At 42.3% G+C, this 14,705-nt stretch overlaps 1 protein-coding gene across 2 annotated transcripts; it reads left to right on the top strand.

Moving 5' to 3' along the window:
• The first annotated feature begins 13,910 nt into the window (after positions 1-13,910).
• OST4 (oligosaccharyltransferase complex subunit 4, non-catalytic) lies at positions 13,911-14,629 on the top strand. 2 transcript variants are annotated; one of them, XR_014024611.1, is made up of 3 exons: positions 13,911-14,114; positions 14,280-14,436; positions 14,533-14,629. XR_014024611.1 is itself a non-coding variant. In XM_081313786.1 (2 exons), exon 1 carries the CDS (start codon positions 14,281-14,283, stop codon positions 14,392-14,394), a length of 114 nt encoding a protein of 37 aa, XP_081169912.1. In that variant the 5' UTR covers position 14,280; the 3' UTR covers positions 14,395-14,436; positions 14,533-14,629. The 2 variants fall into 2 exon arrangements, 1 of the variants encoding a protein (XP_081169912.1); XM_081313786.1 differs by lacking the exon at positions 13,911-14,114.
• The last annotated feature ends 76 nt before the right edge of the window (positions 14,630-14,705 follow it).

The following is a 14,705-nucleotide window of genomic DNA, read 5'->3' as shown; positions in this document are numbered from 1 at the left end:
TCTTATATTTCTTATATTTCACCTCAATAATTTTTTCCAAAGAGGAAATCCTAACAATTATCTCAGTTCTCACATTTATTAAAACTGTAGCTTTGTATTACCGTATTTTCCAGTGTATAAGATGACTTTTTAACCCATGAAAATCTTCTCAAAAGTCGGGGGTTGTCTTATACGCTCAGTCGTCTTATACGCCGGAAAATACGGGTACATAAATCAATCGAGCACCCCCGTTCTTGCAAAGGAACTTCAAGCCTCCTTAGCCCAGTCCCCCCTTCAATGTGACTGTTAGAATATGTTGTTGAAAAAATGGTTTGTTTAACAGAGTATTATTAATACACAGTGGAAATTGTACTGGGACTTTTAGGCAAACAGTAATGCACTAACACGAGTTTTATAACTTATTTTTACTCAGACAACAAAAAGAAACACAGTAAGAAATAGTCCAAGTATCAATCCAATATCATGCACATAAAAGTCAGTCCATAAAAAACATAGTATCAAAAATACAAAAGCTGCTTACCAATATCAAAAACAATATACACTGTAGCAAGCAGTTGATTCTTGAGAGAATAAATATCAAGTTAGCAAACAAGAGAACAAGAGGTATCCAAACACTAACATCAAACACATATACAAGAGCAACTACGTGTAACATCTAACTCTCTTTTATATGGAATAATTACAGCCACACCCTTAGACCGTTTAACTCCTTAAAGGTGCTTTTACTCCATTATATAATATTGTCACCCAAATCAAGTTTAATCTCTAACAATCTCCCCTTTTGGGTGGCATATTATACATATATTTTTACAATCTCAAATTACACATATCACAAACAGATTTATGCTTTATAGCACCCTGAGCCTTAGTAAACTGGTCAGCAATATTATCTTCAGTTGCACAATATTCCAGTTTAATCAAATTATCTTTAACACATTGTCTGACATTTAGATACCGTAGATCCGTATGTTTTGATCTAGTTTTCACTGCAGCATTAGTTGCTAATTTTATAGCTGCTTGATTGTCTTCATACACTTTTATTGGTTCATTACAATTTAAACCCATATCAAACAATAATTGTTTCCATACCAATAGCTCAGTACATAATAAAGATAAACAAGAAAATTCGGATTCAGTTGTTGATAAGCTTATATGCTTCTGTCTGTTAGACCTCCATCCTACTAAAGCGTTTCCCAATAATACAACCAATCCTGAAGTGGATTTCCTGGTTACAGTATCAGATGCAAAACTAGCATCTGCAAATGCTTTTAGTTCCAATTCCTTTGTTGGCTCTAGATATAGAGAATAATGTATGGTGTGCTTCAAATATCTTAAAACTCTTTTCGCACCTTGCCAACATCTGGTTGTAGGATTCTCACAATATCTAGCTAAATGATTAACTGTAAATGCTATATCAGGTCTTGACCAGTTACATAAATACATCAAGCTTCCTATTAATGATTGATATATCTTTTTATCAAAGACATTGCTGTTATCTGCTGAACTCTCAAAACCTTGAACCATAGGTGTTTTTACTGGTTTACAGTTTTCCATATTATAACGTTTCAGCAAACCATTAATTTTCTTAGCTTGAGACAATTTAAATCCTTTACTAGTCCTGACAATATCCAGCCCTAGATAATGACTAATAGCTCCTAGATCTTTTACTCTAAATTTTCTTTTTAACCCTGAAATTATTCTTTCAGTTTCTGTTTCATCTTTTGCTATAATAGCAATATCATCAGTGAATAATAATAACAATGATAATTCACTATTTTGCTGTTTTATAAATAAACAAGGATCTGCAATACTAGCTTTAAATCCCAAACTATTTAACTCTTTTACTAAACATCTATTCCACTCATAACCTGACTGTTTTAAACCATACAAACTCTTATTCAGTTTCCAACAGTACCCTACCTTACTTTCTATTCCTGATGGAACTTTCATATATATATCATGGTTTAATGTTGCATGCAAATAAGCAGTTTCAATATCTACATGTTTTATACTATAATTCTTATTTGCTGCCCAAACTAAAGCAGCCCTAAGAGTGGAAGCTCTTAACGTTGGGGAAAATACTTCATCATAGTCACTATTATTCTGTGCAAATCCTTGAGCAACTAATCTTGCTTTATGTATTACCTCTCCTGTAACACTTTCTTTCAGTTTAAAAACCCATTTACATCCAATTAACTTTTCTGTTTTAGGTATTTTAACCTCTTGATAAACATTAAGATCTTGCAAAGACTTTATTTCTTTATCCATAGCTACTTTCCAATTCTTTCTTTCATTCTCAGGATACATTTTTATTTCTTCAACATTAGAAGGTTCAATGTCTATTTGACAAATTAAACCTGCCTCGAAACGATCAGGCTGTCGTCTTTCCCTGTTAGACCTTCTGAGAATTATTGGACTTATAGGTACATTTACATTATTATCTTCTTCCTCTCCTGTCTCCACTATCAGTGGTTCTTGTTTGATCTCTCTAGCAGGTTCCTCCTCTTCTTTATCACTTTCATTTGAGGAGTTAGTTAAATCTTGTTGAGGAATATATACAATATCTTCTACCCTTTCCCAGCCTGACTGTTCTTGAAAAACAGCGCTAGAACTACAATAAATGTTTTTAGTACCTTTCTCCCAGAACCGATAAGACTTATGGTTTAACTCATAGCCAACAAAAAATAATTGTTTAGCTCTATGTTCTCCTTTATTTCTTATTGAACTTGGAATATGTACCCAAGCAGGTGTCCCAAATGTGTGAATATAACTAAGATTTGGTTTTCTCTTATACCATAAGGTATAAGGAATTTTACCTGTAGCTGAACTAACCACATTGTTTAAAATATGATTAGCACATTTTGCTGCTTCTCCCCATAAGCTATCAGGTAAACCAGAATCTTCAATCATAGATCTAATCATAGCTTGCAATGTTTGGCCCCTCCGTTCAACAAATGCATTATGCTGAGGTCTATAAGGAGCTGTACGTCTATGCTCTATTCCCTCTGAAACTAACAGCTCATTGAACTGTTTATTAACAAACTCAGTTCCATTGTCTGTTATTATGGTTTTTACATTTAACTGAGTTTTCCTTTGTACAAACTTGAGCCAATTAGATATTGTTTGTATAGTTTCAGTTTTTGACGTAAGGAGATAACAGAACCCATATCTGCTATAATGGTCTAGAATATTTAATATGTAGCAAGCACCCCCTAAACTGGGTTTCATAGGACCTATCAAATCCATAAATACCAGTTCTAATGGAGTTGTGGTTTTAAATCCATCTAACCTATTAGCTGGTGCTGCCCTGCTCTTTTCTCTACCACATACGTTACACTGTAGATATTTCTTACAAGCCTTTAACTTAAACCCATTAGACAAAGCTACAGTTCTTTTTAGTGTATTAAAATTCACATGACCCAATCTTCTATGTAATAAATGAATACATTCATCATGTGGTTTTTGATTTGTACAAGTAGTAGCCATTATAATAGGATCATTGCTAATTACAAACAAACCGTCTTTCATATTAGCTATTAAGTTCACTTCATTCTTTTGAATAAGACATTCCTCCCCTTGGAAAGTAACTTTAAAACCTGCTTCCAATAATGCCTTAACTGATAATAGATTATAATCACATCTGGGAACATATAGCATTTCCAAATTTTGTTTTAAAAATGAACAGTAAACCTTACCCTCTCCAGAGACCTTGACTCTCCAGCCATTAGCCATAGAAATATATTTTTTACTAGACCTTATATTCTCAAAATCCCTTTTTATTTTTGAAATACAGTGTGTAGCTCCACTATCTACCACCCACCAATTGTGGTTATTAGTAGTTCTATTAGCTACAGCTACATTAATCAGCTTTTTATTCTTTCTATGGCTTTCCTTTCTCTGACAATTACTATTCTGACAAAACTTAGCAATATGTCCCTTTAACCCACAATTAAAGCATTTCCTTAAAATATAAGCAGATTCAGTCTTCTTTATTTCTTGTTGCAATGGCTCTCTCAACTGTTTTCTCTCCATACGACATCTTGATTCTTCCAACAACCTTCCAGTTATTGAAGAAACAGTTAGGTCTTCTTTGGACAAAACCTCCAAGGACGATACAAAGGCATCGTAGCTCTCATCCAATGATGATAAAATGATGTAAACCTGGTGAAGCTCTGAGAAAATAAGTTCTTTTTCTTGCAGTTCCAACAAAGTTGCTTTTATAAAGTTAAGGTGAGCTAACATATCGCCATTCTTTTCCAGTCTAGCTCTAAATAGCTTTCTGGTAAGATTTATATGAGCACCAACACTGTCCCGAACAAAAATCTTTTTCAACTTAGCCCAACATTTAGCAGCAGACTCTTCTCCACACACATGGACTAGCTGTTGGTCTCCTAATGTTAGCCCAATGATAGATAAAGCCTTATCATTGTCTTTATTGAAGTCTACAATCTTCTTGTTATCTTCTTCATTAGTTGGATCCCAGGCAGTTACATCAGGAGGATTATGGACTATTTTCCAAAGACCTTGATTTTGTAATAGCAAACTACATTGTGTAGACCAGGATACGTAGTTTGACCCATTAAGCCGGGTAATGCAGAATGGATTGAATAGTCCTTGTGCCATTGTCTGAATTTGAAAACTCAGTTAGGAAATGTAAATACAATACTGTGCCTGTCCTCAGCACCACACTGGATCTGGGCCCATAACCATTGTTAAAATATGTTGTTGAAAAAATGGTTTGTTTAACAGAGTATTATTAATACACAGTGGAAGTTGTACTGGGACTTTTAGGCAAACAGTAATGCACTAACACGAGTTTTGTAACTTATTTTTACTCAGACAACAAAAAGAAACACAGTAAGAAATAGTCCAAGTATCAATCCAATATCATGCACATAAAAGTCAGTCCATAAAAAACATAGTATCAAAAATACAAAAGCTGCTTACCAATATCAAAAACAATATACACTGTAGCAAGCAGTTGATTCTTGAGAGAATAAATATCAAGTTAGCAAACAAGAGAACAAGAGGTATCCAAACACTAACATCAAACACATATACAAGAGCAACTACGTGTAACATCTAACTCTCTTTTATATGGAATAATTACAGCCACACCCTTAGACCGTTTAACTCCTTAAAGGTGCTTTTACTCCATTATATAATATTGTCACCCAAATCAAGTTTAATCTCTAACAGTGACCCTCCCTTCCCACCCCCAAGAGCCTCTAAGCCCCTTCCCCTCCCCCTTGCAAATGCCAGACCCTGGGAGCGGCAGGAAGCCCCTCCCCCTCACCCAAGCAGCATCTGAGCATAAGCAGGGTGCGCCCTGCTACCCACTATCTCTCCCGGCAGCCTGGACAGTGGTGCTGTACAGAGCAAGATTGTGGATGACCTTGTACAGCGGCTGAAAGAGGCTCTTGTGGGGGACAGCTGGTTGCAGCAGCACCCGTGGCTCCTAACTCGACGGGACGGATTGGCATGGTACGGGAGTAAGATGTACGTGCCGCAGACCATGCGCGAGACTGTACTTTACAGGTGTCATGATGCCAAGCAGGCCGGACACCTCGGGTTCCTAAAAACCCTGCACCTTGCCAGGCGTCAGTTCTGGTGGCCCGGGATGAGGCGGCAGGTCAAGGATTATGTTCGGCACTGCCACACGTGTGCTATGGCCAAACCCCAGCCCGGGAAACCAGCAGGGCTTTTACAGACAGTGGCGGACCCTAGCCGACCATGGCAGGACATCGGGATGGATTTCATCGTGGACCTGCCAGAGAGCCGGGGGTACACTGTTATCTGGACCGTGGTTGACCTGTTTTCCAAACAGGCCCATTTTGTCCCGTTGAAGGGCTTGCCTTCGGCCCGGCGTCTGGCCTGGCTGTTTATAACCCACGTGTACCGTTTACACGGGGCGCCTAGACGCATTATCTCGGACCGGGGAGTGCAGTTTACCGCCAGGTTTTGGCGTGAGTTCCTCCGGTTTATCGGGTCGTCCCAGGGATTAAGCTTGGGGTACCATCCCTGCACGAACGGTGCTGCTGAACGGGCCAACGCCGCAGTGGAGCAATATCTACGCAGCTACGTCTCGTATCAGCAGGTGGATTGGGCCAACCTATTGGCGTTTGCAGAAATCGCCCACAACAATGCTGTGCACAGTAGCACTGGCCTCCCACCGTACACAGTGGTGTCCGGCTACGATTTCCCTCCCGTTCCCGAGTGCGACCAGGGATCGCCCTCCCCCTGTCAACCCCAGGAGTGGATGCTGCAAATCAGGAAGGCATGGGCAGCAACCAAGGAGGCACTGAACAAGCAAGCCAGCATCGTAAAGGCCCAAGCAGACAAGAAGCGCCAACCGTTCTACACCCCAGGGGTTGGGGATTGGGTGTACTTGTCCACAAAATATTTGCGGCTGCAAATACCTAGCAAGAAGCTGGGCCCTAAGTACATAGGCCCCTTCCAGGTCACCCACATCATCAACCCGGTCACGGTGCGCCTCCGGCTGCCTAGGTTCCTGGGCAGGGTGCACCCCGTGTTCCACGGGAGCTTGCTAAAACCAGACCCCGTTCCTGTCCGGGGGGAGTCAGTAGGCCCGGGGCCTGTAGGTAATGGACAATATGAAATACAGGAGGTTCTAGATTCCAGGGTGCGGAGAGGGCGGCTGCAATACCTAGTGCTTTGAAAGACAAGGTGGAATGGTTAATTGGAATCGTTTCTTTCCTCCTTTACGTCACCGACCTAATGCAATTGCTTGGATATCCTGCTAGTAAAGGTACTCTCGCAGTCAACCGTACTACGTCGTCGTTTTTGCTTGCTTGCGTTTCCCGGCGTAGACGAGGATTTGACAGGTACTTGGCGGCCTGGCGCCCCTCTCGCCCGCAGACCACACAGCGGCCCTCGCCAGCCGGCCTCGGCATGGCCGCCCCAAGCCCGGCTCTCCAGCGCGTCTTCCGGGCCTGCCTGGCCGATCCCCTCCCGGGTGGGGCTTGGCTCCAGACGCGGTGGCTGCTCCGTCTGCAAATGCGCTCTCAAAGCTGGACCGCGCTCGGCTGTGCAGGCTGCCAAAAGGCAGGGACTGGGAGTTTCCGCGGTGGTTGCGGCTTCTGATGTGCCGTTTGCAGAGTCTGGCCTGGAAGAGTGTGTCGTGTGAATGCAGCTCTTGCGTGTATTCCAAAGGGTGGGTGGAAGGAAAAGCCCCTTTGGGCTTCAAAAGGGCGGCTTTGCACCATCTGCATCAGACGGGGCTGAATCGGGCTTGTGTTCCAGCTGGATTTAGTTTAGTTTAGTTTAGTTTAATAATATTTCTATACCGCCCTTCTCCCGAAGGAGTCAGGGCGGTGAACAGGGCAAGAATAAAAATACAGAATTACAAAAATTAAAAGATGATTAAATACATGCCCACTAAAACAATCAATACATATTAAAACCCCAATAAAATGACAGTAAAAAAAACCCACCAATCCCCCATCAGGCCAGGCCGGCTTGTTCGAACAAGTATGTTTTTAGATCGCGGCGAAAGGAGTGAAGATCGGGCGCCATCCGGAGCTCAACCGGTAGCTGATTCCATAGCTCCGGGGCGCCCACAGAGAAGGATCTCCCCCTGGGGGCCACCAATCGACATTCTCTGATCGGTGGCACCCTGAGGAGGCCCTCTCTGTGGGAACGCACAGGGCGAAGGCAAGTTGATGCCGGCAGCAGGTGTTCCCTAAGATTTAGCCGGAGGATAAAACATACAAAGAACAGTTGCTGGAATTGGGTATGTCTAGTCAAGGGGTAGGCAATCTTGGTTCTTTTATGGATCGTGGACTTCAACTCCCAGAATTCCTGAGCCAGCCAGGAATTCTGGGAGTTGAAGTCCACATAGCTGTGTTCCAATATCTCAGGGGCTGCCCCAAAGAAGAGGGAGTCAAGCTATTCTCCAAAGCACCACAAGGCTGGACAAGAAGCAACGGATGGAAACTAACCAAAGAGAGAAGCAACCTGGAACTAAGGAGAAACCTCCTGACAGTGAGGACAATTAACCAGTGGAACAACCTGCCTCCAGAAGTGGTGAATGCTCCAGCACTGGAAGTTTTTAAGAAGAGACTGGACAGTCATTTATCTGAAATGGTATAGGGTTTCCAGCATATAAGATGACTTTTTAACCCATGAAAATCTTCTCAAAAGTCGGGGGTCGTATTATACGCCCAGTCATCTTATACGCCGGAAAATATGGTACTTTTATTTCAGTATTGTGTATTTCTGTCCCCCATAAAAAATTTAAAATGCCACTTCCATTCACATCCAGAGCTTTTTAGCTTCTTGGGAGCCTTTCCCAGGAAATTCAGTTGTAAAATAGTAAAGAAAGGATCAATATTCTCACCCATGCCATTTATGATGTGCTAATTAAAGCTTTCGTTCTTCGGTTGTCAGCAGCTAATGGCCTGCCTCAGAGGTGTGGCCGGTGTTTCCCCTGCCGGTTTAGAGGGCTTTCCTTGGATTGAACGAAGAGACCGCCATCTCTCTGTGATAGACAAAGCACCCTTCCTTCTTAATTGCCTCTTCAGGGAGACTTTAGGCCCTTTTCAGTGCCCCCAGCAGGGCAAAATTGGGCATGGAAGGCAGAGCTCTGCCTTCCTGCGTCCCATCTTACCGCGATGCAAAACTGGAAGTTGCCATTAATTCATTCATTAATTCATTCATTCATATTCATACGTTTATTTACTCATTCATTCCATCACTCATAGTTTATTCACATTGTTGATATCTAAAGGTAACCTCACTCCACTCAGGCCTACAGCCTACAATAGTCTGGGTGTGCAAAAGTGAAGAACACAACAAGCAGCCAAGGAAATGGGAAATGACATCTGGGAATGTATAAGGATTACAGGCAAGGACTTCAACTGCCAAGTAAGCAGCTCATTATGATGTGATTCTTGCCTGAAGATTGGCTTAGAAGTGGCCCTGAAGCTTGGAGCAACCAGAAGAGGAGCAATCAAGAGGAGGCAGCACCTAATCTCAACAAACACAAGAACTTTAAGACTTTTATTTAAAGACTAATCATCAAAGATGTATTTATATGGCTAAATCAACTGGCAAAGCCTATGAGGGTGGAGTTAACCCAGAAAAGGTGTGTGCTACAATAAAGTATTTTGTACAGTTATCTTCCACCATGTTCTTGGAAAATAAAGAAGCCTTACAGGCTTAATTATGGCTTTCCCATTTTCTCTTATTTTCTTGATCAAAGTGGAGGAACTGATGCTCTTCTGATGTGAAGTGACTTAGTCCAGTCCATTCAGTTTACCTATTCTCAGAGTGTCAATTTACATTCTTGTCATTTTTTTCTCTGACCACATCAAAGTTGCCTGGATAGTTCTGACATTCCACAAACCAATTGCGTGTATGTGTGCACGCACGCATGCTGACATATGTATTTATATATATTGTACTGCAACACTGGATTTTCCTTTTGCCAATGGCCACGTCAGCAGCTAGTCATCCTTTTTTGACTTCAATCCAGCCACATCATAAACACAGTCTTGTCCTCTGCTCATTCCCAGTAGCTCAATAGGTACTTTCTATCCTGGGGGGGGGGGGGAGGAAAGTGTTTCATTTTACAGGATTATAGTGACATTATCTGTGCTATGAATATCCCTTCATTTTTCCTGTTGGAATATTGGAAGTGGATTAGATGGCAGCAGAATTCCTTATTTAGGGAAATTAAGGCACATTTTTGTGCAATAGAAGTCATGTAACAAACAAACCTTTGCTAGTTTGGGTGTACTGCTTTGTCTACTCTAACATAGATAAATGTCAGAATGCCAAGGATTATCTCTGATATTTTTTTTAAAAAATGTACCCATGTTCCTACATTGTACTTAGCTCAATAAAAATTTTAACAGTGTAAGTAGAAGCGTGACTAATTTTTAATAGTGACCTAACAGTTGTGTTTACTGGTTAGTTATAGTACAATGTATTGGGGCGGGGGGGACAATCTATTATCTAAAGCAGTTGAGGGCTTTAGTAATGGATGGAGACTTATCGAAAAAAATAATTGAACTTTCAATGTATTATACAAGCCCAGAAAACATGCTAATTCAATAGCAGCCTTAAATATATTGTGAAAATTCAGCCTATCAACAATTATTGTCCATGATGTCTACATGAAATCTACATGGTCTATCTCCAAATTCTAATCCTAAAGGTATCTAGCAAGAAAAGTATTTCCCTAACTTGGCCTCATCTAAGTTTTAAAGTATTTTTCTTAACACCTTGACTATGGCAATGGTCTGATCTGGCCAAAGGCAGAGATGCTAGTTGCCTCAACTATCCAATTAAAACAAATTCTTCTAGTATTGAAGAAGAAAGAAGAGGGGGACAACCTATTCTCTAAAGCACCTGAGGGCAAGACAAAAAGTAATGGATGGAGACTTATCAAAAAAAAAAATACAATGTAGAATTAAAGAAAAATTTCCAGACAGCGAGAGCAATTAATTCGTGGAACATCTTGCCGTCAGAAGTTCTGTGTGCTCCAGCATTGGAGGTTTTAAGAAGAGATTGGACAGCCATTTGTCTGGAATGGTACAGTCTCCTGCTTGGGTAGGGATGGGATTAGAAGACATCCAAGTTCCCTTCCAATTCTGTTATTCTGTATTTTGTAAATAAAATGCAACGTGAAACCCCATAGAAAGTAAGTGGCAGCAAGGCAGTCATTTAACATCTAAAACAATACAAATTAAAACACAATTTCAAGCCAGTTAAAAAGCATAGGAAAACAAGAAGTTCTTCACTTAGTGTTAAAATTATACTAATGTGGGTGTTAATGAAGCCTCTTTGATGGTGGTGGGAATTCCATAAAAGAGTTGCAAGCAAAGAAGCTCTGTCCCTTGTAAAGACCCACCTCACTTCCTTTGGTGGGGGGGATCTGGAGGATTAGAAGATCCTAAGGTCTGGGTAGGTACATTTAGGAGGAGGCACCCATTAGGTAACCTCATCCTATTTAGAGTTTTAAAGCAGTGGCCCCCAACCTTTTGTGCACCAGAGACCAGTTTCGTGGAGTGAGATTTTTCCGTGGACCGGAGGAGGAGTGGTTTTGTGTGCTGCCTGCATCCCGTGGATGGGGCTTCACTTGTTTGCATGGCCTGGTTTCTGGCATGCCACAGCCTGGTGCCAATCCATGGACGGGGGTTTGGGGACCCCTGCTTTAAAGGTCGAAACATTTTGAATTAACTACTTAGTATACTGATCTTCAGATTAACATGTTTTGCTTAGAAACACTGTGTGATTGTTAAAACAGTTGAAATATATGCTGTTCATTTGTGCCCAAAATCCAAATTTATCCATGGACTTCAACCTTCAGATTGCACAATACCACTTGAAGGTTGAAGTCCATGGATAAATCTGGATGTTGCACACAAATGTATGCAGTGCATTCATTACCATACTTGTGTCTGAAACAATCACATCCCATAAGGTAAAAAAATAATAATCCACAATTGGAGCCTGTGCTGACAGCTGCAGCTTCATTACTGTAATGTATTGGGCTTTGTCTTGCTAAAGGAATATCGTGGATTAAATGCTGGAAGGTTGCTCAAGCAGGGAAGCTGGCTAATGGCTCCCAGCTCCTCAGACAACCTGTCTCCAGCACCGCCATTGGCTGCCTCTAGGGCGGCAATAGGTTGCTTTAAACCTATTGGCCGCCACCTAAGGCCAGGGTATAAATCTGAGTTAACTTTTAGGAGTGTAGGCTTGAATAATTATTCATGAATAGCTTAGAATAATTTCAAGGCTTCAGTTTGTTTGTTTTCTTAAAACAAGTGCACACAACTTCTTTTACCAGTTCTACTATATAGTACTAAAATTCTCACTGTATCTGTTGGTACTGTCAGCCAAAACAGTACATTATAGTGTAACAATCTCTTAATTTAAAGAATTATCACCTAATCACCTAATGCGTAAAAAATCCAGGACCCATAACTGCTGTGGAATTGAAATTTCCATGATGTCCTGACCAATTTTATTCAAGAAGTTGTGACTGTTTCAGTGTTGCTGTGGTTGTAACAAAATAACAGACTTGGAAGGGATCTTGCAGGTCTTCTAGACCATGGGTGTTAAACTCGTCACGTCATGTCACGTATCACGATGTATCGCGACTCTTTTTGCATTGCCGGCAATGGGGTAGGTGCGGCTTCAGTATGATGAAACCTGCCTGCGGGTCGGCAGTTGGACACCCCTGTTCTAGACCAACTCCCTGCTCTACCCCCTACCATTTCAGACAAATGGTTGCCCAATCTCGTCTTAAAAACTTCCTGTGTTGGAGCACTCACAACTTCTAGAGGCAAGTCATTCCACTGATTAATTGTTTTTGCTATCAGGAAGTTTCTCCTTAGTTCTAGGTTGCTTTTCTCCCTGACTACTTTCCATCCGTTGCTTCTTGTCCTGCCTACAGATGATCTGGAGAATAGGTTGGCCCCTCTTCTTTGTGGCAGCCTTCAAATACTGGAACAGTTCTATCATGTTACCATGTTTTATTACACAGAATAACCTGTCACTGAGTACTTTAATGGAGTTTCATTTTGTTGTCTTAGTAAAATTCATCAAAATAAACTTATAGCCTATGCTGAAATATTTGTGTGTAATGGCAGCCCCATCTTGTGGTTCACTATTGTAGGTTCCCTTTTTCCTGTCTTGGAAAACGCTGCAGTCTTGTTTTCCTGTCATGTAGCATATGGTGTCTTTGTTGTTGTTTGTTGTTAGCTGTGAAGTCGTGTCCGACCCTTCGCGACCCTATGGACAATGTTCCTTCAGGTCTTCCTGTCCTCTACCATCTTCTGGAGTCCATTTAAGCTCACGCCTACTGCTTCAGTGACTCCATCCAGCCACCTCATTCTCTGTCGTCCCCTTCTTCTCTTGCCCTCAACCTTTCCCAGCATTAGGCTCTTCTCCAGTAAGTCCTTCCTTCTCATTAGGTGTCTTAATTTCTCATAAACCAGAATATATTTCCCCACTTTTCAGGGAATACAGCATACCTACAATATACTGTGAATTTGAAATAAACCCTTCAAGCTATTTTTTTCTACAGTAGTTCCAAAGAATACTGTAGAACTAGAATAATCTTTGTTTCCTAAATTGTGCTGGGATGCTGGAATATAACCCAAGAGTAATATCTACAGCCTACATCTAGCATCCTTCAAGGGGACCCCAGGGAAAGAACAATTAAGTCATTAGTACCAGAAGCAGTTTCAATCACCTATAGTTCTGTTGAAAATCTGAACTATCCAGCTTTTCTATACTAATGAAACATATCACTTTGGCTTTGGCTTCCCACTCTTTTATAAAGACTTGCAGATAAAATTGAGAACTTTTTTCCCCATAGTCGCCCATTTTAATTTTCCTTCTCAAGCTAGGATAGACAGCCGATATTATAGATTCTATATAGGAGGAGGACCTAGGCCAGGGGTAGGCAACCTCGGCTCTTTTATGACTCATGGACTTCAACTCCCAGAATTCCTGAGTCAGCATAGCTGACTCAGGAATTCTGGGAGTTGAAGTCCATGAGTCATAAAAGAGCCGAGATTGCCTATCCCTGACCTAGGCAAACTTTTAAATGTGTGGACTTCAATTCCCAGAATTCCCTGTCCATTGCTGAGAATTTGCTTTTATTTTTAATTGGCTGGTTGGCTGATTTGTGTAAGCCGCCCGGAGGATATAAATATCTTACCTAAATAACACACCTTTTAAAGATAAATTGAAACGCGCGTGTTGCATTTCCATTTGACACTTTTGAGGGATTGGAGAGAGGGCGTCACGGAGAGACGCCACCAGCTGGACTCGCCTATAGGACGGCCTGGGGGAGGGGGCGGGCACGCTTTCCCTTTCAGCCGCCGGGGGGCGGGGGGAGGCGCCCGGTCACGCGGTCCAGGCGCAATTCGACTCCCTGCGCCGAGGGCGGTGCGCGAGGACACGAGAAGAAAGAGGCGTCTCTTCAGTACTTCCGGAACTCGGTGGTTTCCGTTCCCCTTTACCCCGCAGCTTTTCTAGAGAGCGGAAGGAAAGAGCGGCGTGTCTTGACGTCGCCGGCCTGAGCCTTCGGAAGACGCAAGGAGGACGGTGGAGGAGGGGGCTGCCCAAACCGAGAGGTGAGCGGCGTTGGCTCCAGTCGAATCGGCCTTGCCACGTCTCGGCTCACTTGCGACCGCCGCTGAGGGACTCCTAGGGCCCGTCGTCCCTTCTGGCCCTTCCAAGCCTTCCGGCGACCAAAGCACTGGCCGTGGCGGACTAATCTCTCGGCTTTTCTCCGGCAGGATGGTGACGGACGTGCAACTGGCTATCTTTGCCAATATGCTTGGAGTCTCGCTGTTTCTCCTGGTCGTCCTTTATCACTACGTGGCCGTCAACAATCCGAAGAAGCAGGAGTGAGCCAATGACCGGAGCGTCCCCTCCTTACCCCCATCCCCAAAGGTAATTCAGCTGCACTTCCCCCCCCCCCGCGTCCACCCGACCCCCGATCGAGATGCAGTGGTTATCTCACACCCACCCCTCCTTTTCTCTTGACAGAATGCAGAGCCATCAGCACACGAAGGCCCAGATGCTATAGCTGTACTTGGCTTTGTTGAAATCCTGAAGATAATAAATGACTAGAGAATACACTTCATTTTCTGTATCAAAAGACTTGTTACCTTTGCATCGCTTCCCAAAGCAGATTCTAACCATCAGTCTCTCTTATACAC

This window comes from Vipera berus (assembly GCF_964194415.1).
Source record: "Vipera berus genome assembly, chromosome: 1".
In the NCBI taxonomy this organism is placed as follows: domain Eukaryota; kingdom Metazoa; phylum Chordata; class Lepidosauria; order Squamata; family Viperidae; genus Vipera; species Vipera berus.
Note: the sequence above shows the minus strand (reverse complement) of the source record. Positions and strands in the feature narration are given on the sequence as shown.

Coding starts and splice junctions, on each gene's coding strand:
- OST4 (XM_081313786.1), top strand. CDS start 14,281: ATGGTGACGGACGTGCAACTGGCTATCTTTGCCAATATGCTTGGAGTC.